Here is a 25,137-nt window from a genome sequence, read left to right on the forward strand (position 1 = left end):
TGCACACAGGGTGCACGTCGAGGTGTGAATATTTGGAGTTACACACCGGGCACTTCTTAAACGGAGTTCGCTCCATAGCAAAAGTGTAGGCCCGTCCGCGCCGAAAGCACGTGGAAGGGCAGCAAGAGATCGGAGCTGAGAGTCAGAAAAGAAACTCGTACGCAACTATACCGACGCCCAGCCTAGAGACCTTTTGGTCTCGATTAGAAGTTGAACAACTATCGGTTCCGACAGAGGGAACCGAAACACATCCGAACCCAATGGCGGAAAAAAACAATCTGGGGATGGAGGCGATGCCCATGCGCACTGTAGTCCAGGGGAGGAGCCACCTATCTCGTGATACTTCGAAGACTCTTCCAGGACAACAATGTGCAATCATCCGGACCCAACACTAGGTGGCGATCTATGCACAGATATGAATTCAGCAGCCCACATGCCTTGAACATACATGTTTCAGCCTACAGCACGGCAGTAGGAGATTGTTTGTTGATGTAATGATGAATAAAGCACACTACAGAGTACCAAGGTGTGGCTGGCTAAAACACACGCCTACCATTTGATGAAGGAGCTTTAATTTTAACAGAGAGAATATTGCATGTGGATAACGAGCTTAAAGGGCACAGACAGCAACTCAAAACCATTCATGCAAGATGAAGGAGTTTTGGTCGAGGCACCTGCCTAAACAAGTCCACTTTACATGTGAACAGGAGTTCCGTTGATCAGCATCACCCGATTAAGAAAGTTTAAGTAGCCATAACAGACGTGCTTTGGTATTTTCCACGTAAGCCCTAAAGATGGCAAGTGTGACAGGATTGTATTAACCCAGTCTAAAATACGCAGACCTTTTTGTAATGCCCATTACCAGTGGGTGCTATATACTGCTTCCAACTGTCTTTCACACTTCCCTTTGAAATGAATATTGCAGTCGTCATATGGAAATTAGATGTCCCTAGTAATTGACGAGCTTTCTGTGGGATTTACCAATAAAGAACATAAAATGACAGTGTGGAACTGTCTTTTGTTTTCTAAGGGGAGGGACCGATGGAACGACAATCAATCAATCAAGGCATTTATAGAGCGCACTACTTACCCGGAGGGTCTCAAGGCACTTGGGGGGGGGGGTGCCGCTACTGCTCGAACAGCCAGGTCTTGAGTTTCTTCCTGAAGGAGAGGTGGTCTTGGGTCAGGCGAAGGTCGGTCGGGAGGGTGTTCCAGGTCTTGGCGGCCAGGTAGGAGAAGGACCTTCCTCCTGTTGTCGCTCTTTGGATGCGGGGGACGGCGGCGAGGGCGTGGTTGGTCGATCGGAGGTGGCGTTTGGGAGCGTAGAAGTTGAGGCGGTTGTTGAGGTAGCTCGGGCCTTGGTCGTGTAGGGCTTTGTGTGCGTGGGTGAGGAGACGGAAGGTGATTCTCTTGTTGACGGGGAGCCAGTGCAGGTCTCTCAGATGTCCGGAGATGTGGCTGCTCCGGGGGATGTCAAGGATGAGTCTGGCTGAGGCGTTCTGGATCCGCTGGAGTCTCTTCTGGAGCTTGGCGGTGGTTCCGGTGTAGAGGGCGTTGCCGTAGTCCAGTCGGCTGGTGACGAGGGCCTGGGTGACCGTCTTCCTGGTCTCGGTGGGGATCCACCGGAAGATCTTCCGTAGCATGCGCAGGATGTTAAAACAGGACGCGGAGACGGCGTTGACTTGTCTGGTCATGGAGAGGGAGGAGTCCAGGATGAAGCCCAGGTTGTGTGCGTGGTCTGTCGGTTTGGGTGCGGTGCCCAGGGTGGGGGGCCACCAGGAGTCGTCCCAGGCGGAGGGCGAGGAGCCCAGGATGAGGACTTCCGTCTTGTCTGAGTTCAGTTTCAGGCGGCTGGTCGTCATCCACTCGGCTACGTCTTTCATCCCTTCGTGGAGGTTGGTTCTGGCGGCGGCGGGGTCGTTGGTCAGGGAGAGGATCAGCTGGGTGGCGTAGGAGATGATGCTGAGGTTGTGTTGGCGTGCGATGGCCGCAAGGGGGCTCATGTAGACGTTGAAGAGGGTGGGGCTGAGCGAGGAGCCCTGAGGAACGCCGCAGATGACTTCCGTGGCTGCAGATCTGAACGGTGGTAGGCGGACTCTCTGTGTCCTTCCAGCGAGGAAGGAGATGATCCACTCCAGTGCCTTCTCCTGGATTCCGGTGTTGCTGAGACGCTGCACTAGGGTGTGGTGGCAGACAGTGTCGAACGCCGCAGAGAGGTCTAGGAGGATGAGGGCCGCTGTTTCACCGTTGTCCAGCAGGGCTCGGATGTCATCGGTGGCAGCGATGAGGGCGGTCTCGGTGCTGTGGTTGGCTCGGAAGCCAGACTGTGAGGGGGTCGAGGGATCCATTCGTCTCGAGGAAGGCGGCCAGCTGCTTGTTGACGGTCTTCTCGATGACTTTGGCTGGGAACGGGAGGAGCGAGATGGGGCGGTAATTCTTGAGTTCGGTGGGGTCCGCTTTTGGTTTCTTTAGTAGAGCGCTGAGTTCGGCGTGCTTCCAGCTCTCAGGGAAGGTGGCGGTGTCGAAGGAGGAGTTGATGATGTCCCGCAGGTGGGGTGCGATGACAGCGTCGGCCTTGTTGAAGACGTGGTGGGGGCACGGGTCGGTCGGGGATCCGGAGTGGATAGAGTTAATCGTGCGGATGGTGTCTTCTGTGTTGATCTGGGTCCAGGCGCTGAGGGTGGTGATGGGGGGAGTTGGTGCGGTCGTTGGGAGCGTTGTTTGTGGGCTGAAGCTGTTGTGTATGTCCGCGATCTTGTTGTGGAAGTAGGAGGCGAGGGAGTTGCAGAGGTCTTGCGACGGGGTGATGTCGTTGTTTCCGGCGTTGGGGTTGGAGAGCTCTTTCACGATGTTGTAAAGTTCCTTGCAGTTGTGTGCGTTGTTGTCCAGCCGGTCCTTGAATGCTGTTTTCTTGGCGGCGCGGATCAGTTGATGGTGCTTCCGGGTGGCGAGCTTGAGGGTGGTCATGTTGTCCGGTGTTGGCTCCCTTCTCCAGGATATCTCGAGGGCTCGGCAGTTCTTCTTGGAGCTCTTGAGTTCGTCGGTGAACCATGGGGCCTTCTTGCTGTCGGGTCTGCTAGGCGGGGTCCTCAGTGGGGCGAGGTCGTCTGCGCAGTTGCTGATCCACTTTGTGAGGTTGTCGGCGGCCTGGCTGGGGTTCACTGAGCTGGCGGGAGGGTGCTGGCTCAGGGAAGCGGCGAGCTGGTCTGCTGTGATCTTGTTCCAGTTTCTTCGAGCAACCTGTTGCTGGTGGTGGTGGATCGTGGATCTTCTGAAAGTGAAGTGGACGCAGCTGTGGTCCGTCCAGTGGAGTCCGGTGGCGTGGCTGAAGACTATGTCCTTGCTGGATGAGAAGACAGCGTCGAGTGTGTGTCCGGCGAGGTGGGTGGGGGTGGTCACCAGCTGCTTGAGTCCGAGGTTGGCGAGGTTGTCAAGCAGGGTGGTGGTGTTGCGATCGTTGTTGTTCTCCTGGTGGAAGTTGATGTCCCCCAGGAGGATGTAGTCAGCGGATGGGAGGGCGTGCGGGCTGATGAAGTCGGCGATGTCTTCGCTGAATTGTGTGCGTGGTTCAGGGGGTCGGTAGATGAGGGTGCCTCTGAGGGTGGTTCTGGGGTCCGTGTGGATCTGGAAGTGCAGGTGTTCGGCGGTTGTCAGGGTGTCGTCAGTGTTGGTCGTGATGCGGATGGTGTCCCTGTAGATGATGGCGATGCCTCCTCCCGTCTGGTTGCCTCGGTCTCTTCGGGTAATCTTGTAGCCCTCTGGTATGGCGATGGCGATGTCGGGCGCTGAGGAGTCGTTCATCCAGGTTTCCGTGAGGAAGGCGACGTCAGGATCTGTGGTGTCGAGGAGGTTCCAGAGTTCGATGATGTGTCTGTGGACGGAGCGGGTGTTGAGTAGGATGCACTTGAGGTGGTTGCTGCTGGTGATCGGCTTGGCGGGTGCTGGTGCGGGGCATTGGTTGAGGGGAATGAATGGTGATGGCACTCGAAGGACAACAGTCGGGCTAAAATTGGCAATTTAAGGGCAGCTGGAGAGGAATTTCAGGGACAGCACTGGTTGTCCTAAGGGGATGGACAGGCGTGGAAAAGTGTGAAACGTTGCCGATCAGTGAAGTGCAGCCTGTCAGCACATTGTAGAGTCACGGTTCTTCTGACTCTGGTGAAGTCCAGCCAGGCCAATAGAGAGCCAAGAACAAAAGATCTTGCCCTGAGAAGCAGAATTAGGCATAGACATCTCACGGTCACGTACTCTTGTTATGGAAGATCCAAAAACCATTCAACCAAGGACAGGCCTATCATGCCATTTGTATAAAAAATGGTAGTGATGGCTAAACCAAGAGGGCGATCAGCAACAATAACTGGCCATTTTTCGAAATAGTGGTCTTATGGAACAAAAGCTTGCTTCGTCCAGGTTAAGCAACAGATTTATTTCAGCCCAGAGCCACTGGCCAAGTTTAAAAGTTTAAAATTTGAACTATTTTTATTGCCCTCCACATTGCATGCCTTTGAATCTGTGTCACTGCTCGATTGCCAGTCTTTGTCTGCAGGACAACTTACCACTTGTATCTCAGAGCCTGACCACATTTCCACTTACTATGAGACTACCGGATTGAGCTCAGTTCCCATTACCATGACCTCCCTAAAAAGAGCTGATGCAAAAGCAGCCTGCACTCACTGTTTCCTCAGAATTATGGTTTTAAAAGTGTGGGGCATGCACCCCTCAAGGGGGCACTCTAGAGGGGGCACCAGACCAGAAAACTCATATGCTTTGTTTTCTTTGTTCAGGGTAGATCTTCCAAGCATACCCAACTACTAGCAGATCGCAATGGCTGAAGTTGAGAAGTGGGTGGACATAGTAGTAAAAATATGAAATATACACTGTTTCTGTTCTATAAAATAAAGGGAGCACCACATATCAAGACAGCAATACAGAAAGGGGTTCCCTCTTCAGGCCTCTTAATGTTTACAAGTCCTGGAGACGATCAAAACTAACAAATTATCCATGTGCCTACGCTGAAAGAGAGCCCTATTGGTCAAACACGAATGTATTTGAGTGCTAGGGTACACTGTTCAAATTGCCCTATAAGGTGCTCATTCACTTCAACATGTAATTGTCAAAAACTGTTTTTAATTGTCAAAAAACTTCACAAGATTTCATGCTTAATATTGTGAATCAATATAACTTGCTGTTTACATAATCATAAAGCAACGCCATTATGTTTTCAACATAATTTGTATATACACCAAAAATTAACCAAATGTAAATGTGGAAGAAAATACTTTACAGAAAACAACTAAGACTTCGGACAATTTATGCATTCATTATCTGTATTTCAATCTTCCAAGTTGTTATACTCACACACACAACGTGGTTGGGCAAGCATGAATAAGGCACTTGTCACGTTTATCACATTCGGGCAACAGAAAGCCATTCACGCGTATCACTCGAGCCGTACTTCGAGTAAGGATCACTCGGGGAAAGTCACAGGGCAATAACGCTTTGGTTATGTGCACAATCCATAAACAATGCATTGATGGTGTTTGAGCTGGTGAAACCCATGTAAATAAATTTGACAATACTGATGCTGTTTGGAATTAACAATGTAAACGCAAATATTGCAATGAATTTTCATTTTTTATGTATAGCCATGATTGTTATATATGTTAGTTGGATTTTAACAGTGTTCCCCTGACGAAGGTGCAATGCACCGAAATGCATTGGGAGTCAATTGAAGCACTATTGAACAATTGGAATTTTGGAACATTATGTTATTGACTTTGGAGGATTGAAATACAGATAATGAATGCATAAATTGTCCGAAGTCCTAGTTGTTTTTTGTAAAGTATTTTCTTCCACATTTACATTTGGTTAATTTTTGGTGTATATACAAATTATGTTGAAAACATAATGGTGTTGCTTTATGATAACAAACAGCAAGTTATATTGATTCACGATACCAAGCATGAAATCTTGTGAAGTTTTTTGACAATTAAAAAGAGTTTTTTGACAATTACATGTTGAAGTGAATAAGCACCTTATAGGGCAACTTGAACAGTGCACCCTAGCACTCAAATACATTCGTGTTTGACCAATAGGGCTATTTAGTACAACAGACAGGGGCTAGTCAGGGACCTGCAGGGTCGCACCAATGATTACACAGTGATTACTTTAAACCGCACATCGCTAAAAGTGAATATAAAGCTAGGAGTGCAGGTTATTATTTTTTCGACTTGCTCATCCCACCAGGCTACTTTAAGAAAGATAGAATCGATCAAATAGGAGGAGGCCTTGCCCTAATCTTTAAAGATGAGCTTGACATCTCACTTGTCCAGCTCCTAGACCCCTCATCCTTTGAATACCTTTGCGCCGACCTCACCTTTCCTGGCTTTCCCACGTCTCGGCTACACACTATTTACCACCCCCCTGGAAATTGTCTCCTCTTTACCTAAGAGATGACTGATCTTTTTATTCAAGCTTCACTTTCCCACTCCAAAAATCTCTTCCTTGGTGACTACAACATCCACTGGAACAAAAATGATGACCCTGTTGTCATCCTATTTAAAGAAACCTTAGACATCACTGACCTGACCAACTCTTGCCACCCTTGTTGCTATTTTGACTAGCAAGTATCTGGCCTCTCTCTCTAATATACTTCCTGTAGACTGGTCTGATCACCACCTTATCCTCTTCTCCTTGAATAGCCCCATTACCCCCCCCCCGCCCCCATTAATACTTTACCTATGAAACCTACTCGCAACCTTCACCTTATCCCACCTGGCGAATTGGAATCAACAATAAAAACTTGCTTACTTCTCCCCCCTCACTCTCATAGCACCAACGACCTTACTGACCATTACAATAATTCCATTCATGAAGCCCTCAACCTAATTGCCCCAATCAAACTCAAAAAACAAAAAAACATCCCTCCCAAGTCCTGGTTCAATGCCGAACTCAATAATGAAAGGCGGGCCCTCAGACAATCAGAACGTGCATGGAGGAATTATCCCACCTCGGATAACCTGGCTCTCCTGAGAACTACCAGAGCCCATTACAAAAAACATATCTTCAACGAAAAAGCCTCCTTTCTCCGTTCACAACTTGACCAAGCTAGAAACCGCCTCAGAGAACTCTTTAACATCGTTAAAAAACAAACTTCCTCTGGCCCTCCTAAATTAGCTGTCGCTGTGGAGAGATGCGAAGAAATTGCCAGCTTCTTTACGAATAAAGTCAACAACATCGAACTTTCCTTCTCTTCCCCCCCTATCGCTCTTCAACTTCCCCTCAACCAACACACCCTCCCTAACATTCTTAATTCACTTTTGTCCTCCTCTCCACCTCATCTCGACCCCTCCCAACCCCTCCCTGCTTTCCCCCACCCTGACTCATCCTGGACAGGTCACCTATCTAAAAACAAGGCTTCATGGAGCAAATTTAGTCCAGTATCAGAAACCACTATCATCAACATCATTTCTAAACTCAAACCATCCTCACACTGCAAAGATCCTCTTACCGCCCATTTGGTTCAAGAACTCAAATATATCATAGCCCCAATTTGGACCGATATCATCAACTCCTCACTTACCATTGGCTGTGTTCCTGCCACCCTTCAGCTTGGTCAAATCTCCTCCATTCTTAAAAACCCCTCTGCTGACCCTGATGACCTTAACAATCTACGCCCTATCTCTAACCTTCCCTTCCTCTCTAAAGCACTTGAAAAATGTGTCCTATCTCAATTAGATAACCATATCATCTCCTTCAATCTCCTTGACACTTTCCAATCTGGCTTTAGAAAGGGATGCAGTACCGAAACTGCTATGCTCAATATTACAGATGACCTTCATCGCTCTATAGACAAAGGTGAATCCTCACTACTAATCCTCCTTGATCTCTCGGCTGCATTCGATACTGTCCAACATCCCACCCTTCTTAACACCCTCAAAAATCGCTTTGGTTTTGAAGGCACTGTATTCAATTGGTTATCCTCGTTCCTCCTAAATAGATCTCAACAAATTAAGCTTAGTCACTGCCTCTCCAAACCGCAACCTGTCTCACTCGGTGTCTACCCAACCCTATTCAATCTTTTCATGGAACCACTCATCCTCATTCTCAAACAAGCCAAAATCAGTTAATACCTCTATGCCGACGATACTCAACTTTACTACAAGATCAAATCCCACAATGACATCCTTCACCTCAATGATACTCTGATTAAAGTCCAAATCTGGTTCCATCTCAATCATCTCAAACTTAATCCTAAAAAAAACGAAATCATCCTTTTCACTCCCAAAAACAATCCCCTTCCCATTCAACTCTGGATCAATGACATCAAAGCACTTAATTGCACCCTCTCCACCTCTAATTCTGTCAAATCCCTAGGCATCGATCAGATTCTTCATCTCATCCCCCACATTAAAAATGCAGCCAAAAGTGCCCTTTTTACCCTTCACCACTTCAAAACATTAAAACCTTTTATTCCAACTGATGATTTCAAAATTGTTGTCCAATCTCTTGTCCTTTCCAGGATTGACTTTGGTAATGTCACTCTTGCTGGTGCCCCTAAAATCCACCTCGCACCAATCAAATCTGTTCTCAACCTAGCTGCCAGACTTATTTCTGACTGTAAACGATTTGACCACATCTCTCCTGTCCTCAAAAACCTACACTGGCTTCCAATTGAAGGACGATACACCTACAAGACTGCTTGTATCACGCACAAAGCTCTTCACCAAAACACCCCCTCTTACCTCGCAAGCAAACTACAAAAAGTAGGGTGCTCCAGGTACCTGAAGAGCACCAACTCCCTTGTCCTGATCCCTCCTAGACTAAAATGTAAAAAGACCCAATCATGTGCACTCTCTGGTAATTCTCCCACTATTTGGAACTCTCTCCCCAAAGACCTTCGCTGCAACCCCTCCCACCCGCTCTTCAAAAAAAGACTCAAAGTACTTCTCCTCAACAATATTGGGGTTCCTAATTTTACTGACTTTGACCCTGCTCATTACCGCTCTACTATGATTCATACTTTTACCCAATCCCCTCTCCCTCTTTCCATCTTCACTCTCTCCTCCTCTACACCCCCTTCTCTCTCTCTAATTTCATCTCCCTTTATCCCTTTAATTATCCCTTTGTTTCTTTGCCATCTTCACTCATTTAATGCAATGTTTTATCTTTTGTTAATTTTTCCGCACATTGTCAATTGTATATTATATCTTAACACCATGCGCGCTAGCGGAATTCAGCTCGCACGCTGGGTTTTGCGAAAACGCACTTTACGTGACAAGCTGGGCTCGTCATCAGCGTGCGTGGAGGCTACGCCATGACGAGCCCAGCTCGTCATCAGCGTCGAAGGGGTTAATAGGTTTACCTACCTTGTAAAGCTCTCTGATACTCTTGGGTCCAGCAGCGCTATATAAAACCTTTTTAAATAAATACGTTTAAAAAAGTGACCAGAGATGCGGATGAGATTTGAATGCTATGCTCTCAGGAACACACACAATAGGCCAGATATTGGCAGCAGCACAACAAGCTTCGATCCCACATAGACGGTAGCTGTGCAAGCTTCTCTCACTCAGACAGTATTGGGATAATCTCACTGAAAATCAGAACGTGTACTGCTTTGCAGCAACAGAGAAAGCTTCATTCATAAAGAACAAGTACAGAAAGGGCAGTACCAAGAACGCTTTCTTAACACGCAGAATGGATAGCCCATGTCCAAAAGAAAAAGCTTTCCTCAAACACAACACAAGAATAGTACATGAAGCATCAGTGTGAAAAACCACCAAACACAGAACAGACATAGCTATGACCATAGTAACAAAGACACACAATAAACCAAACCAGAGGTAAAGCCTGGTCAACATAAGTGTCAACTTCCCTCAAACACAGAACTACTCTAAACCCGACTGTAGGATATTTTTTATTTTCCTTAATTCTTTACAGTAATATTTAATGTACAGAAAACAACTGAATGACACTTAACATTTCTTGGAGTACATTTCCGCTCTTTATATTCTAATAGTCTTCGGGGAAAAAAATCTCACTTTCAACTCACTCAGAACATAAGTGGGGGGCCGGACCCAAATTCTTTTTTTTTTAAACTCCATGGGAGCTTGATACGGAAAGGTTTGAACACAACTGCCTTAGAATCTTGTAGGTGCATGCTTTGTGCTGAGGTTCCATTATCCCACTCCATAACAAGTGTTTATACAACCAGAAAGACAGCATTCGCTGCTTCCTTTGAGCCTTGTGGGCAAGTGCATTGCTCTGAAGTCCCAGTACCCCCGCCTGTGATAAGTGTGTGTCCAATCTTAAGGAGACAGCATTCACAATCTACTTAGCTTTTTGAGAGAGTTTGTGCGAGACTACAAGTACAGAAGCTACCAATAGTTAAGTAAATTGACAGCAATATACTCTGGCTATCCTGTTTCAGGGGTAAACCTATTATAAAATGATAAACTTCCACCAAAACGGAAACAGCCCTCATCAGTGTAAACATATGTAGATCGGCACAGCCACATAATAAAATGCCATCCAAGGAAAAGAAAGTAAGAGAATGAATCATTTTTATGTCTTTCAGAAGGGACCAAAAATATATAATTTTATTATAGCAGGTAGGAGCATGAAAGGCCGGACAAAGATTATTCTGTGTAAGTATTGTTGTTTAGGGATGTCACTAAAATATAGTTTCTTCTTTCTTTTGTTGTCTCCTGTTTTGTGTGTTTGGATAAAAGATGCTGGGTTTAGAAGACTGGTTTAGGTCTGCTCTAATTATTTTATACACTGTAGAGTATCTGGGAATATTAAAATAATATTCAATCTTCTGGAAATTTTTATTGTTTCACTGACTAGTGAAATGTATTGATCTTAAGAATATTGGCCAATAGTTGCTATCGCATTTACCCACAGACACAGAATGTGTAAAATACTTTCATAGATCAGCCCACTGTCCTCAAAAGTCAGTGTTGACAGCAGGACATCTGCCAAACAACCCAGGCTTTAAACATTCAATACAAGGTGTAGTGAAAGGTACCTGTGAAAAGAGTGCTGTCGGAATAGTGATGAAAACATGACAAGATACCAATAAAATTCATAGCTGCAAGGTGTTCTATTATGTGTGATATCTTCACATAATCTTGGCTTTTTACCCAACCACAATTTACTCCTGGGGTTTATGAGACCATTGTTACAATGATAACAGCAAAATTTCAAGTTCTGAAATACAATGTGATGTCTGCTAAAAGGTCACGACCGACTTAAAGTGAGACATTTATCACAGGGACATTTGGCAGCTATGAATGTCCACACAACAGTTTATTTATTTATTTTATTTATTTTATAAACTTATATGGCGCAAAACAGCTACCCAAAAAGGGTTTCCCGGTGCCTAAGAACATAGCACGATCGATGGAGTATACAGCAGAGGTCGTTCAAGGTTACTGGTCGAACAACCAGGTCTTTATCTCCTTTCGGAACCTGAGAAGTCTTTGCTCCTTTCGTATGTGGATTGGGAGTGTGTTCCAGATAGAGGGACCCTGATGGGCAAAAGATCTTCCTCCCATCCTGGCCAGCTTAAATCTGGGTACACAGAATTTTTCCGCTGATTTAGATCGTAGGTTTCTTTTTGGAATGTAGGGAAAAGCTAGTGCCTGAAGGTATTTGGGAGCGGTACCCGCTTTGATTTTAAACATGTCGTTTAAGGCCTTAAACCTAATACGATTCTCAACCCTCAACCAGTGCAGCTCGCGCAGGTAGGGGGGACACGCTGTTCTTAGGTATGCTACAAAGGAGTCGAGCAGCCGCATTTTGTACAAGCTGCAGTCTCTTTTAACTGCCTTATTTGCACCTAGATACAGGATGTTCCCGTAGTCAAGCAGAGATGTAATTGAGGCATTGACAACCGTTTTCTGCATGGGGCCAGGCAGCATCCAAAGGATCTTCTTGAGCCACCTCATGATAGTAAAGCAGAGGCCCACTACTTTGTTAACCTGTTGTTTCATGGACAGTGAATTGTCCAGGATTGCAGCCAAATTTCTTGCATGAGGCACTGGTATAGGGAGATTTCCCATCTGGGCAGGCCAATGTAATGAGCTCCAGAGCTCTGGCTGCTTGCCCAGAAGGAGAATCTCCGTCTTGTCTCCATTTAATTTCAACTGGTTAGTTGTCATCCAGTTGAAGATGGACAGCAGGCCATCTTTAAGGAGAGATGAAGAAGATGTTTGGGGTTCAGACAATGAAAAGACAATCTGAGAATCGTCTGCATACGACATGAAGGTAAGACCCGCTTTTTCCACAAGATCCGCTAGGGGTCTAAGATAGAGATTGAAAAAGAGCGGGCTAAGGATGGAGCCCTGAGGTACTCCATGAGGGGAATTGAAATTTCCCAAGCATGCAGCAGCCGATGCTATTTTAAAAGTCTGTTGACTCAGAAAGGATCTAATCCATTTCAGTGCATTTCCACAGATTCCATTTTTTCCAGCAGGGTGAGTAGCCTTTTATGCGACACAGTATCAAAGGCTGCGCTTAAATCAAGTAGAATAAGCGCAACCGTCTGCCCATCATCGAGAAGTTTCCTAATAGTTTCAGAAATACCCAATAAGGCAGTTTCCGTAGAGAAACCCGCTCGGAATCCTGACTGAGTGGGGTGAAGAAGGGCATTCTCCTCTGAGAAAAGAGTCAGGGCTGAGTGCACATGTCTTTCCAAACATTTGGAAAAAGCTGGAAGAAGTGAAATTGGCCTGTAATTGGCCAATTTATCCGGATCTGCTGTAGGTTTTTTCAGCAGTGGAGTCACTATAGCATGTTTCCATATAGTGGGTACTGTGGAAAGCTCTAGAGATGAGTTTAAGGTGTCTGCAATGATTTCGAGGGCGGGCATATCTAATAATTTTATTATGTTGATGGGGATAGGATCCTGTGGAGAGCCAGATTTAATTGTTTTCATAATGGAAATAAGAGTATCAGTTGTAATGGGTGGCCATTTTTGAAGGGTCTGATTTATGGTCGGAGTATACTCCCACTCTTCCTTAGAGGCAGTGTCCAGAGTGTTTTTGTCTATTTCGATGATTAGTTTGTCGATTTTATCGGTAAAAAATTGGGCTAAATCCTGGCATTGCTTCATATTTAGAGGCCGCGTTGGAGCAGTAGTTTGAGCCCCCGCAAGGTCCTTAACTGTATTAAACAGTATTTTGGCTTTATTTGCAACTCCCATAATAGTAGTGGCTACATATGTGGCGCGTGCTTTTTTACATGCAGTGTGGTAGAGATTTCTAGCTGTATGATACCTGTTTTTTTTGTCAGGATCGAAATCTCTACGCCATCCTCTTTCAAGTGCCTTGCATTTAGTTTTTTCCTCCATAAGAGAATCATTAAACCATGGGGCCGGGGGACGATGTATATTACCCTTGGTCTTAGTGGTGGGTAGACAGGACTCTGCCGCATTTGTAAGCCATTGTTGAGTGGCCATAGAAATGCTTTCCATATTTTGTTTTTTCATAGGCGGGTATATATTAAGTTCCACATTAAGTTTGGAGACGTCTAAGGATTTCCAATTTTTCCTTAGTGAGGGCAATAACATGCTTTGGTCAGTGGAGGTACTAAGTAATGTAAGGTTGAATTTAATTAAAAAATGGTCTGACCAGCATACAGGGATGGTATCCATCCAGGTGAGTAAAGGGAGATTCGACAATAAAGGGTCAAGTAAATGTCCTGCCCTATGGGTAGGTCCTAAATTGATGAGATGAATATTAAGTGCTGTGAGATCTTCCAACAAATTCGTACATGTCGTATTTAATTTATCTTCCAAGTGAAGATTTATATCTCCGATGATAGAGAAGTTTTTAGATGCTAAAATAAAAGGGGTAATATGATTGGCTAATTCAGCAGCCCATTTAGTGCCATTTCCGGGAGGCCGGTACATAAGGATACCAGATAAAGTGAAATTGGGATTTAGACAAATTTTAAAAGATGCAGCTTCACATTCTGGTATGACTAATGATTCAAATGTACATATGAATTTTTTATTGTAAACAATCGCGATTCCACCCCCCGTTTTGCGGGTTCTATCCATTCTGGCAATCGCATAGTTGGGAGGAAGGGCCATAGCTACATCAGGGCCTGAACCTGCATGTAGCCAGGTTTCTGTCAGAAACAAGGCACTAGGTTTATCATCCATTAGCAGATCAAAAATCTCTAAACTGTGCATGGGTAAGGAGCGACAGTTTAAACTGTAAAACAGGTAGTTATCGTTAGTAGGGAGTGGTTGCTTGACTTGCTTGCTGCGCCTAGTTCTGCGAGGGGGGTAGGGTTGAATGGATGAAATTGTGCAACTGCAATGGGGGCAGGTAGCAGTACCCAGATGAGGGATATCAAGCAGAATGCAGTTGACATTTGGGGTGGGACGCAAAGCTTTTATTTGGCCGGATGACATTACCTGTATGGGTCTAGGTTGAGGAACATAGCCACTAGTCCAGTGTCCCGTACTGGCACAGACGGGCTAGTCTTTGGCGTGTCTTCGGCGCGGAGTCGGCGCGGCCGCTGCGCGTGTTAGACATCCTCAGTATTTTATAGGGGCCGCGCTATCAATCAGCACCACCTCCCCACCCTCTAGAACCAATCACTGCCTGGCAATGTGGAGGAGCCCGGAAGTAGGTATCACTTTAATGTAGTCAGGAAAAGGGTACATAAATGCAGTGGCGAGCATGCTTAATGCAGCAAGTTTTATATGCGCTAGAATGCAGGGCTACACATTAAGATGAAATTTAAGATTGTAAACATTTCACAAGGTACAGTGTTGTTGGCAGGGTTAACCAACCCTACAATGTCATATTATTCAGTAGAGAGTAGGTGAATAACTCCACTAGGTCCAGGAGTGTGCTTATTGAAACATTTGAATACTGAAATATGAATTACACCCATTATTTGTCTTTGCAATTTCTAGATTCTGGTTTGTGATGTGGTACATGCGTAGAGGGATCATAGAGAAACAGAGCTCCGGAATAACCCAAGCGTGCCCATCTAATGACCATGCTGCTAATCTAAATTTGCACATTCTCCTATGAGAGGAAATTGTTCTGAAAATCTTTATCTATTTTTAGCTTTTTTTAAATCTTTTATTGAGTTTAACATATATTTATTGTACTGGTTTTAAATGTTCTTAAGATGTGATTATATCTGCCCTGTCTTTAATTGACATCTCAGGTTGTTGACTATCATGCAATGTGTGGTCTCCAGGCCTGAAAACACCTTATACCTTTGCACTTTACCGCTCTTTTTTGCTCCCTAAGGATACTTTGTATTCGGCTCTAATTTGTGTAAATTGTTGTGCAATTGAAGCTTGCCTTCATATGTATGTTTTTATTAATTGTGCTTTTATGGCTATATAGCCGAAATAACGTTTTTTTTTACTTTGAATATAGCTCTCTTACTTTTTTAATCCACGTATAGTACTGTAAACCAGGCAGAGCCCTGACAGAGTGTGTGAGAGAGGTTAGTGAGCATGAAATACACAAACCCATGTTAAAAACAGTCTTATATAAGTCCACCGGTCAATGGGAAGAAATGAAATACCCTACCTTACTTCTCATTTAAATTAAATATGTGCTTTGTAACAATCACTTTAAAAACAAGCATTTGCAATGAAATAGGTCTCGCATTAGGAAAGTTTGAGCTACTGGTATTGTAAATGACCCATTTTTTATTTATGCGTTGGTTTTTAAAATAGAAAAATTAATAGCTTTGTCATTTACAATGCCCATAGTTTTAACTTTCACAAATGTGACACCTATAGCATTTGTAATGTAATATGTGTTTGACGTGACTTAGATGTATTGATATTACAAATAACAATGGCTTTTATTTTTTTTAAAATAATTAATACTTAAGTAAAAGCTATTGTAATTTATAATGGCAATAGCTTAAACTTTTGTAAATAAGTTTTGTGAAGATTATGTTCAGTGTATTTTATTGTGACGAAAATCCAAGAACAGAAGTGATATATTAACATCTTTTTGTGGCATTTGTAATAAAGCTTGAAACATTGAGAGAACATATTTGAACCAGTTGTTGTTGAATGGTTGCAAAGATTGATGCTGTGGTTACACAGATTGATGCTGTGGTGGCGCTGAGTGATGTTGTGGTGGCGACGAGTGATGTGGTGGTGACGAGTGATGCTGGGGCGTTCAGTGATGCTGTGGTAGCGCATAGTGATGTTGTGGTGCCCCTGAGGGATGTTGTGGTGGTGCTGAGTGATGCTGTGGTGATGCGATAGCTAGATAGAGTGAGGGCGATCGATAGATAGAGTGAGGGCGATCGATAGATAGAGTGAGGGCGATCGATAGATAGAGTGAGGGCGATCGATAGATAGAGTGAGGGCGATCGATAGATAGAGTGAGAGCGATTGATAGATAGAGTGAGAGCGATCCATATAGAGTGAGGGCGATCCATATAGAGTGAGGGTGGTAGATAGAGTGAGGTGGCCTCGTGGTGGAGGTGATGGTGGTTGTGGATGTGGTGGTCGTGGAGGTGGGTGTGGTGGTGGTGGACGTGGTGGTGGTGGACGTGGTGGTGGAGGACATGGTGGTGGTGGATGTGGTGGTGGTGGACGTGGTGGTGGTGGACGTGGTGGTGGTGGACGTGGTGGTGGTGGACGTGGTGGTGGTGGACGTGGTGGTGGTGGACGTGGTGGTGGTGGACGTGGTGGTGGTGGACGTGGTGGGGGTGGACGTGGTGGTGGTGGACGTGGTGGTGGTGGACGTGGTGGTGGTGGTTGTGGACGTGGTGGTGGTGGTTGTGGACGTGGTGGTGAGTGTGGTGGTGGTGGTGGTCATGGTGGTGGTGGTCAAGGTGGTGGTGGACGCAGTGGTGGTGGACGCAGTGGTGGTGGACGCAGTGGGGGTGGACGCAGTGGGGGTGGACGCAGTGGGGGTGGACGCAGTGGGGGTGGACGTCGTGGTGGTGGACGTCGTGGTGGTGGACGTCGTGGTGGTGGACGACGCAGTGGTGGACGACGCATTGGTGGTGGACGCAGTGGGGGTGGACGCAGTGGGGGTGGACGCAGTGGGGGTGGACGCAGTGGGGGTGGATGCAGTGGACGCAGTGGGGGTGGACGCAGTGGGGGTGGACGCAGTGGTGGTGGACGCCGTGGTGGTGGACGCCGTGGTGGTGGACGTCGTGGTGGTGGACGACGCAGTGGTGGACGACGCAGTGGTGGACGACGCAGTGGTGGAGGACGCAGTGGTGGAGGACGCAGTGGGGGTGGACGCGGTCGTGGTGGACGTGGTGGTGGTGGATGCAGTGGTGGTGGACGCAGTGGTGGTGGACGCAGTGGTGGTGGACGCAGTGGTGGTGGACGCAGTGGTGGTGGACGCAGTGGTGGTGGACGCAGTGGTGGTGGTGGACGTCGTGGTGGTGGATGTCGTGGTGGTGGACATCGTGGTGGACGACGCAGTGGTGGTGGACGACGCAGTGGTGGTGGACGCAGTGGTGGTGGACGCAGTGGTGGTGGACGCAGTGGTGGTGGACGCAGTGGTGGTGGACGCGGTGGTGGTGGACGCGGTGGTGGTGGACGCGGTGGTGGTGGACGCGGTGGTGGTGGACGTGGTGGTGGTGGACGTGGTGGTGGTGGACGTTGTGGTGGTGGACGTGGTGGTGGTGGACGTGGTGGTGGTGGACGTTGTGGTGGTGGACGTTGTGGTGGTGGACGTTGTGGTGGTGGACGTTGTGGTGGTGGACGTTGTGGTGGTGGACGTTGTGGTGGTGGACGTTGTGGTGGTGGATGTTGTGGTGGTGGATGTTGTGGTGGTGGTGTACGTGGTGGTGGTGGTGTACGTGGTGGTGTTGGTGTACGTGGTGGTGTTGGTGGACTTGGTGGTGGACTTGGTGGAGGACGTGGTGGTGGACATGGTGGAGGACGTGGTGGAGGTAGACGTGGTGGTGGTGGACGTGGTAGTGGCCTTGTGGTGGACGTGGTGGAGGTGGGTGTGGTGGTGGTGGACGTGGTGGATGTAGTGGTGGTGGACGTGGTGGTGGTGGTGGACGTGGTGGTGGTGGTGGATGTGGTGGTGGAGGTAGACGTGGTGGACGTGGTAGTGGCGACGTGGTGGGTGTGGTGGTGGTGGGTGTGGTGATGGTGGACGTGGTGATAGTGGACGTGGTGGTGGAGGACGTGGTGGTGGAGGAGGACGTGGTGGTGGAGGAGGACATGGTGGTGGAGGAGGACATGGTGGTGGAGGAGGACATGGTGGTGGAGGACGTGGTGGTGGAGGAGGACGTGGTGGTGGAGGAGGACGTGGTGGTGGAGGAGGACGTGGTGGTGGAGGAGGACGTGGTGGTGGAGGAGGACGTGGTGGTGGTGGAGGACGTGGTGGTGGTGGAGGACGTGGTGGTGCTGGCGGATGTGGTGGTGCTGGCGGATGTGGTGGTGCTGGCGGATGTGGTGGTGCTGGCGGATGTGGTGGTGCTGGCGGATGTGGTGGAGGTGGCGGATGTGGTGGTGGATGTGGTCTTGTTGGTGGACATGGGGATGGTGGATGTGGTGGTGGACGCAGTGGTGGTGGACATGGTGGTGGTCGTGGGAGTGGTGGTGGACGTGGTAGTGGTGGACATGGTGGATGTGGTGTGTTCGTGGTGGACATGGTGGTGGTGGTCATGGTAGTGGTGGTCATGGTGGTGGTGGTCGTTGTGGTGGTTATTGTGGTGGTCATTGTGGTGGTCATTGTGGTGGACATGGTGGTGGACATGGTGGTGGTGACATGGTGTAGTGACATGGTGTAGTGACATGGTGGTGGTAGTGGTGGACGTTGTAGGGGTTGACATGGTGGTGGTGACATGGTGGTGGTGACATGGTGGTGGTAGTGGTGGACGTTGTAGTGGTGGACGTGGTAGGGGTGGACATGGTGGTAGGGGTGGACGTGGTGGTGGACATGGTGGTGGTGGGTGTGGTGGACATGGTGGTAGTGTTGGACGTGGTGGTGGACGTGGTGGTTGTGGACGTGGTGGTTGTGGACGTGGTGGTTGTGGACGTGGTGGTGGACATGGTGGTGGTGGAAGATGTGGTGGTGGTGGTGGTGGTGGATGTGGTGGTGGTGGACGTGGTGGTGGTGGGCGTGGTGGTGGTGGGTGTGGTGGTGGTGGAGGTGGATGTGGTGGTGGTGGTGGTGGACGTGGTGGTGGTGGACGTGGTGGTTGTGGACATGGTGGTGCCAGTGTGCGCTTACTCACAGCTTTGATTTCCGAGCAGCGGGCACACAGCCGAGGTGATCTGTGTGGAAGGAAACAAGTGAACTGGGGCAATAATTAGGGTTCAGTGGGCCCTCGGGTCAAGTCGCCAGTGCACCGCGGACCCAAATGGAAGCTAGACCCCAACACTGGAAGAACGCTGCAAGGAGACTGCACACAGGTGTGCACTGTGCACCATGAAGATCATAGGTACAAACCGAGGTGAACTAGACTCCTATGCATAGCTGACAGGCAGCGACTCGGATTGCAAGTGTTCTACTTTGAAAAGCGAGATCCCAAGAGACCAGTCCTAGGTGTGCCACAGAGCCCGTGCCATAGTGACTGCGCACACGCCGCCTTCTTGCCGGTCACGGGGCACTGTTCTGCCCTTTAAATGGAGTGTATTAGAAGTTAATAGTTCATTACATTTTAAGAGCCTCTTAATGTTCCGTTCGGTGACCGGCGCATTTCAGCGCCTTAATGAGTCGAGAGCCTGCCTCAGGGCACACGAGGGCCAGAGACACGGGCAGAAAGGGATAGAGTGGGAAGAAAGAGCGATCAGGGGTGGGCAAAAGAAAGGAAGAAAAGAGAAACAGGGAGGAAAAGTGGTAAGTGACGTGAAAAAAGAAGAAATGGCGCAAAAGAGAAGATAAAAGGTGGTGCGTAAGGGACGAAGGACAGAAGAGCTAAAACAAATGAGCATGGAAAGATAACAAACGGGGGGTGGAATAAAAAACAGCGCAATAAAGAGCGAGGGGCGGGAGGAGATACAGAAGTTGAGAAAACGGGGATGGAGGCACGTAGAAAGAAGAAGGAAAGGTGGGGGTAGGGAGAGAAGGGGGTTAAGAGAGGGACAGAAAGCGTAAGAAGGGAGAGGATGGTAGAGGGGAAGAGAGAGAGACGCTACAGGAAGAAAGTCGGAGAGCAGAGATACAGAGGGAAGAGAACCAGTGAAAGCAGGGTAGTCAGAGTAGCTGAGAGGGAGTAAAACGGAACAAGCTCTCAGCATTGTGTGTCGAGGCGGGGGAGCGGATTCCTTGTGTTTAAGAGCTTGCAGGAGGAGCGGCTCCTTTAACAAGCTCTCCGCATTGCATTGCGGGGGAGCGGATTCCTTTGAATTCTGATGCAGAGGCTCACAGGCTGCCAAATGGTATGGGATGCGCACGCGCCCGGCTCACATGCACTGTAGGCAATCCGCCTTTGGGTGCATTTTTCAGAGCCCTTACTTTAATCTCGCCAAGCATCCCTAACGGATGGCTTAGGTGAGACCTAAACATGCTTTGCAAATGCTGGGAAACACAGTTGTCTATTTTGAGGGTTAGGCAGCTGACAATCCCCACTGAAATCCACAAAAAATAAACACTGAAAACAGGGCTGCTTTATATACTCAATATTCTACACAACTGTATACCATTCTTTCTCATTATCCACATGTCCCAGCCATTACACAACTGGACTATATTTAACACTTGGTCATCAGAATAACAAAAGAGTTTTGGGTGTGTGTATATACACTGCATAATCTTACTCTCCTCTAATGACAGATGGGGACATGAAAGATCAGAAATGACGCTGCCAGATGTCTAGAGGGCGTCTGGGCACTCCTACGTAATGTTGCATTCGGATACTGGGGTGGCGGAACGGCTTACAAGAGCAGGTGGACAACATCCCATTTAATAGTCTGTGGTATGGAGCGCAAAAAGATTGATTTTCTGAAGCATCTTGATTTGATCATGGACATTACCACTCAAAATGGACTTTAAACTGGGAAACTTAGCAGTCTGGTATGAAGTGCCAAACATTTGAATAAGAAAGATGACATTGCTGCATGTTGGTAATTGACAAAAGATACAGAAACCGTTAGGAGTGACAGGCTACAAGACAAAGGAAAGGAAGAGCCTCACATCAAATGCGTGTTAGCTTTTACTGCTGCACAAGTTTTAATTGTGTGAGCTCTTAGCTCGTGGGAATGGATTCATCATCAGAAGAGGGTTCACGATACGAAAGTTACGGTCAAAATCGTTGTCATATTTATAGCCAGTAATGTTGTTTGATGTCCTACTCATGACACAGTCTTTGGAGATGGCACTGGATCGAAGATACAGGCTACAAAAAAAAGACTTCAAGTACATCAAAATAACTTACCTCTGTGTCTCTAAATCGATCCTCGTAGTCAATTCTGTCCTTTTCTACAGCAGTCAGCTTTAGCTTCAAGTTGGAAATTTCAGCCATTAGATCCAATTTCTGAGTTTCGAGGGATGTTCTACTTAAAAGTTCCTAGCAGAGGAAAGAGATGAATCATTCATTTTGAAGAACACTCCCATTGATTTAAAGTGACACATCACAGGTTTACAATGTGCTTTGCTGTCTGAGCTCTTCGGTCCCAGAGCAATAAACTGTAACATCCCGAGTTTGTGGTGGTCCATTTTTAAGAAACTTTTCATCCAGATCAGGTGAGCCGTTTAAAATGAGCTAAGCCATCGGATATTAAGATCAGAACACTTTGCAATGGCAGGCCTTTATTCAAGGCTTACACAGGCAAGAAGCCACCTCTTGCTCCCAGACTCTGCTATCCACCTTGTGCTGTTGCCACCTGATGGCTTCCACCAGATTAGCAAAAAACACTATAAGCCCATTGAAACAAGAGTGAATCCCCTCAACTCGGAACACGCAAATTAAGAAGAAGAATTTGAGCATCAGAAAGAAAAAAGCAAACATCCGAAAGAAAAGGAGCATTAGAAACAAGAGGAACTAGGACGTTCATTAACGCAATCACAACTGCAGTGGATATCAATTTTGCAAGAAATAGTTTGGTTTGTGTAACTTTAATAAGTCTCATAACTTCGAAGACACCTTTGAAGGACTTTCAGAACAGGCGCACGGGTTCCTGCTTTTATCCGAGACGAGTCCACACTTTTTTCTTTTTTAAATGACTATAACAAGCACTAAGGCAGCCTAGGTGCTGCAGGATCCATGTCCTGCCGAGAGCCTCGCACCCAGCAGCAGAAAGCTTACACTGTCCCTTTGCCCGGCCCCTCCTGCAGTACCTGCTGGAGCATCTCTTCTGTGGCATTCAGCTTCTCCCGGTGCTCTTCGAGACAGAACTCCAGGTCTCGGATCTTCTCGCCTTGGGCCTCCACTTGGTCGGTCAGAACACTAACCTGGAAGAGATGGGGGGAGGGGGTTACCTCAGGTGAAGCCTGCTGCAGACAGCAACACTGGGGCTTTCAGGAACACCCACCTGCAGCACGAGAGATTCCTTGTCGTTCTCCAGACGCAGCAGCCTTTCTTGGTACATATCTCCATTCCCAGAAATGTGTCCGTTCGTCTGAAAAACAAGAAAGTGGCAGCTGTGTGAGCAAGAAGCGAAGCTTTCAGCAGACACAGGTTCTCGAGCCTGGAAAGTAAGAAAAGCGGCATTTTGGGCGTTTGGACACATACCATTTTCCACGGTGTGTCACCGGCTATAAAAAGAAAAATATGATCTCAGCCGTGCAGCAGAACTACACAAATTATAGTTTGCAACACCACTGCGGCAGACCCACAACAGTAAAATCTGAACGGACAGCTTCTTATAGCACCGGATTTCTCCTGCACCCGCCTTGCGCTGTGCATCTAGGGTGACCACATTACAAGAAGGCACATTCCGGGAAGTGACAGTAAAATTTCAGGTCGAAGTCTTAAATTTCAGGACTAAAGGTCATTTTTAGGGACACATCTGAGGACGTTGCGAGATTATAAAATAGACATCTGACAGAAGCACAAGCCCTAATAGATTTATGTTCTTTAGTTCGTATTACACATCGGAGTGTTGAAAAAACATTCACAAATAGCGGGACAGATTTAAAGATGAAAAAACTAGAAAAACATACACACTCCAAGCAGAATTTGACAGCCGACATAAGAGGCAGATTGCACAATTCTACCCCGTACCATTAATATTAGTGCCACATGCTTCCCTCTACTGCTGGACACAGACTTACAGAAGGTTGCATCAGTGGGAGAAGAGGAAAGCAAGCAAGAGCCTGCCAGGTGAGAGAAAGAACAGATGGTGAGAAGAGAAAAGACGACAAGAGAAGAACATGGAGTAGAGAAAAGACAAAAAAAAGATAGAAAGATGGTGAGGGTGACAGATAGAAGGATGAAAGAGGGAAACGGTACAGGGGGCACATAAAAGGCAAAGTAGGGGTAACAGAGAGAAAGCATGTGGGGGAGAGAGGCAGAGACGAATGGCTAGGTAGGGTAGAGGAGGGAAACAGATAAAGAAAAGAGAACCGAGAGATGCAGAGGTTGAATAGGGAGTGAACAGAGAGATTATGTGAGGGTTCACATTGTTACTCGCATGTCAGACCTTTCAATCCCAATTCTAATACACCATATCTTCGGAAATATAGTGCAACACTACTCTGTCCCTTTTACCCAACACAACAACACAGCACAGTAACGTCACCGACTGTGCTGTGTGAAATGTCAGGAAATATATCCCTCAAAGATTTGGCACAGGCGTCTAGACTTATATTTTGTCTTGGACCTTGTACAGTGCTACACTGCCTTTTGGGTGGGGTTGAGCTACTGAAATTACATACATACAGTCAGAAAATCACAGTTTGTTAAGAAAAGGACATTTTTCAAGGAACGAAAGAAATCCAGCCAAGGTCCAGCCTGGAGCATCTGTCTGGCAGTTTATAGTGAGGCACTGGAAGATTCTGGGATTAGAGCACATCGGTCATGTTATGAAGGCATTTCTACTTGTGCTCTTCATTTCCTATTAACGGGAAATGTTGAAATTAAAAATGTATAGAAACACCGATGACAATAAAATTAAATACCTCCATTCATAGACGATGACTTCCTACCAGCCGTCCCATAATCGGCTGCTGAAGTACTTCTACCTCCGGGCCTAGGGCCAACAGGCTTCAGAAATGATAGCTACCCCCCTGACTGAGGTGGCTGTAGTTCTGGTGCCAGATGGTGGAAGAATATTTGTTGTTGCCCACTCTCCCCACAAGATCTCCTTCTCCAAAGATTCAATCAGTAACGCCCTCCAATGGTGCTCCTCATCTCGACATAGAAGCGCTCTCATGCGTAGTTCATTTCTTTTACACTGCCACTCATTCCAAGTATGTAGAGTAAGGTGTTGCACAGTGTTGGATCCCACACATATAATAAAGACACAAATTCAAAATGACTTTATTTCGGATATATTGCAATCCATAAAAGTACGATACATTATACATTTCATTTAAAAAACATCACAAAGTTACAAAGTCAGTATAAAATAAGTACATAAGACATATGAATTTCTTGACAAAGTGAGTAAACAAGATCGGTACAGAAAAAGTGCAAGTGCAAGTCGAGCCCATATGCAATAGTGCAAAAAGGTACTTCAGGCAGAAAATCACAGTTATTCATCTAAGCATTTTCTTATTCTCACAGATAATTTTAAATATTCTAACACCTGGAGAACACAGTCAGAATGCAATAGCTGTAAGTGTACAAGAGCGGGTCTGATTTGTTTAAAATTTAATTTTCTTAAAAGAGTAACAAGATACCGCCTACGGGGATATTCATAAAATGTGCATAAAAATATAAAATGCAGCATGTCCTGTGGAGACTTCCCGTCGCAGCCACAGGGTGCTGCCGATTTTTTAAAAATGTCCAACTTTGGTCTAATTAAGATGTGGTGGAAGATGTTGAATCTGAATCGGGTCAGCAAAAACTTGTCATGGGAGGTAAAGGAGCCTGCTAGGTACATTTCCATAGTGTCACATGTTCTCAACATAATGTACTTTCTAACATTTGGTTTCAAGAGCTCAACTTCATCTCTTAGGGCACTACGATTCATAAAAAAAGCCCTCTTAATTACTGCAACATCACCCGTGACTATATCCCCCGGATTTTCAAACATATTTGGGCGCCCAAGCT

At 46.8% G+C, this 25,137-nt stretch overlaps 1 protein-coding gene across 30 annotated transcripts in view; it reads right to left on the bottom strand.

Moving 5' to 3' along the window:
• PPFIBP1 (PPFIB scaffold protein 1) overlaps window positions 1–25,137 on the bottom strand; it is a 1,004,279-nt gene that overhangs the window by 758,247 nt on the left and 220,895 nt on the right. For all 30 annotated transcript variants that reach the window (XM_086920149.1, XM_086920163.1, XM_086920158.1 and 27 more), the window contains exons 4-6: window positions 22,454–22,540; window positions 22,260–22,373; window positions 21,358–21,489 (exon numbers count right to left, since the gene is read on the bottom strand). In XM_086920149.1, the coding sequence (XP_086776275.1) occupies window positions 21,358–21,489; window positions 22,260–22,373; window positions 22,454–22,540 (333 nt within the window). The remainder of the gene's footprint in view (window positions 1–21,357; window positions 21,490–22,259; window positions 22,374–22,453; window positions 22,541–25,137) is intronic.

This window comes from Lissotriton vulgaris, chromosome 1_1, assembly GCF_964263255.1.
Source record: "Lissotriton vulgaris chromosome 1_1, aLisVul1.2, whole genome shotgun sequence".
In the NCBI taxonomy this organism is placed as follows: domain Eukaryota; kingdom Metazoa; phylum Chordata; class Amphibia; order Caudata; family Salamandridae; genus Lissotriton; species Lissotriton vulgaris.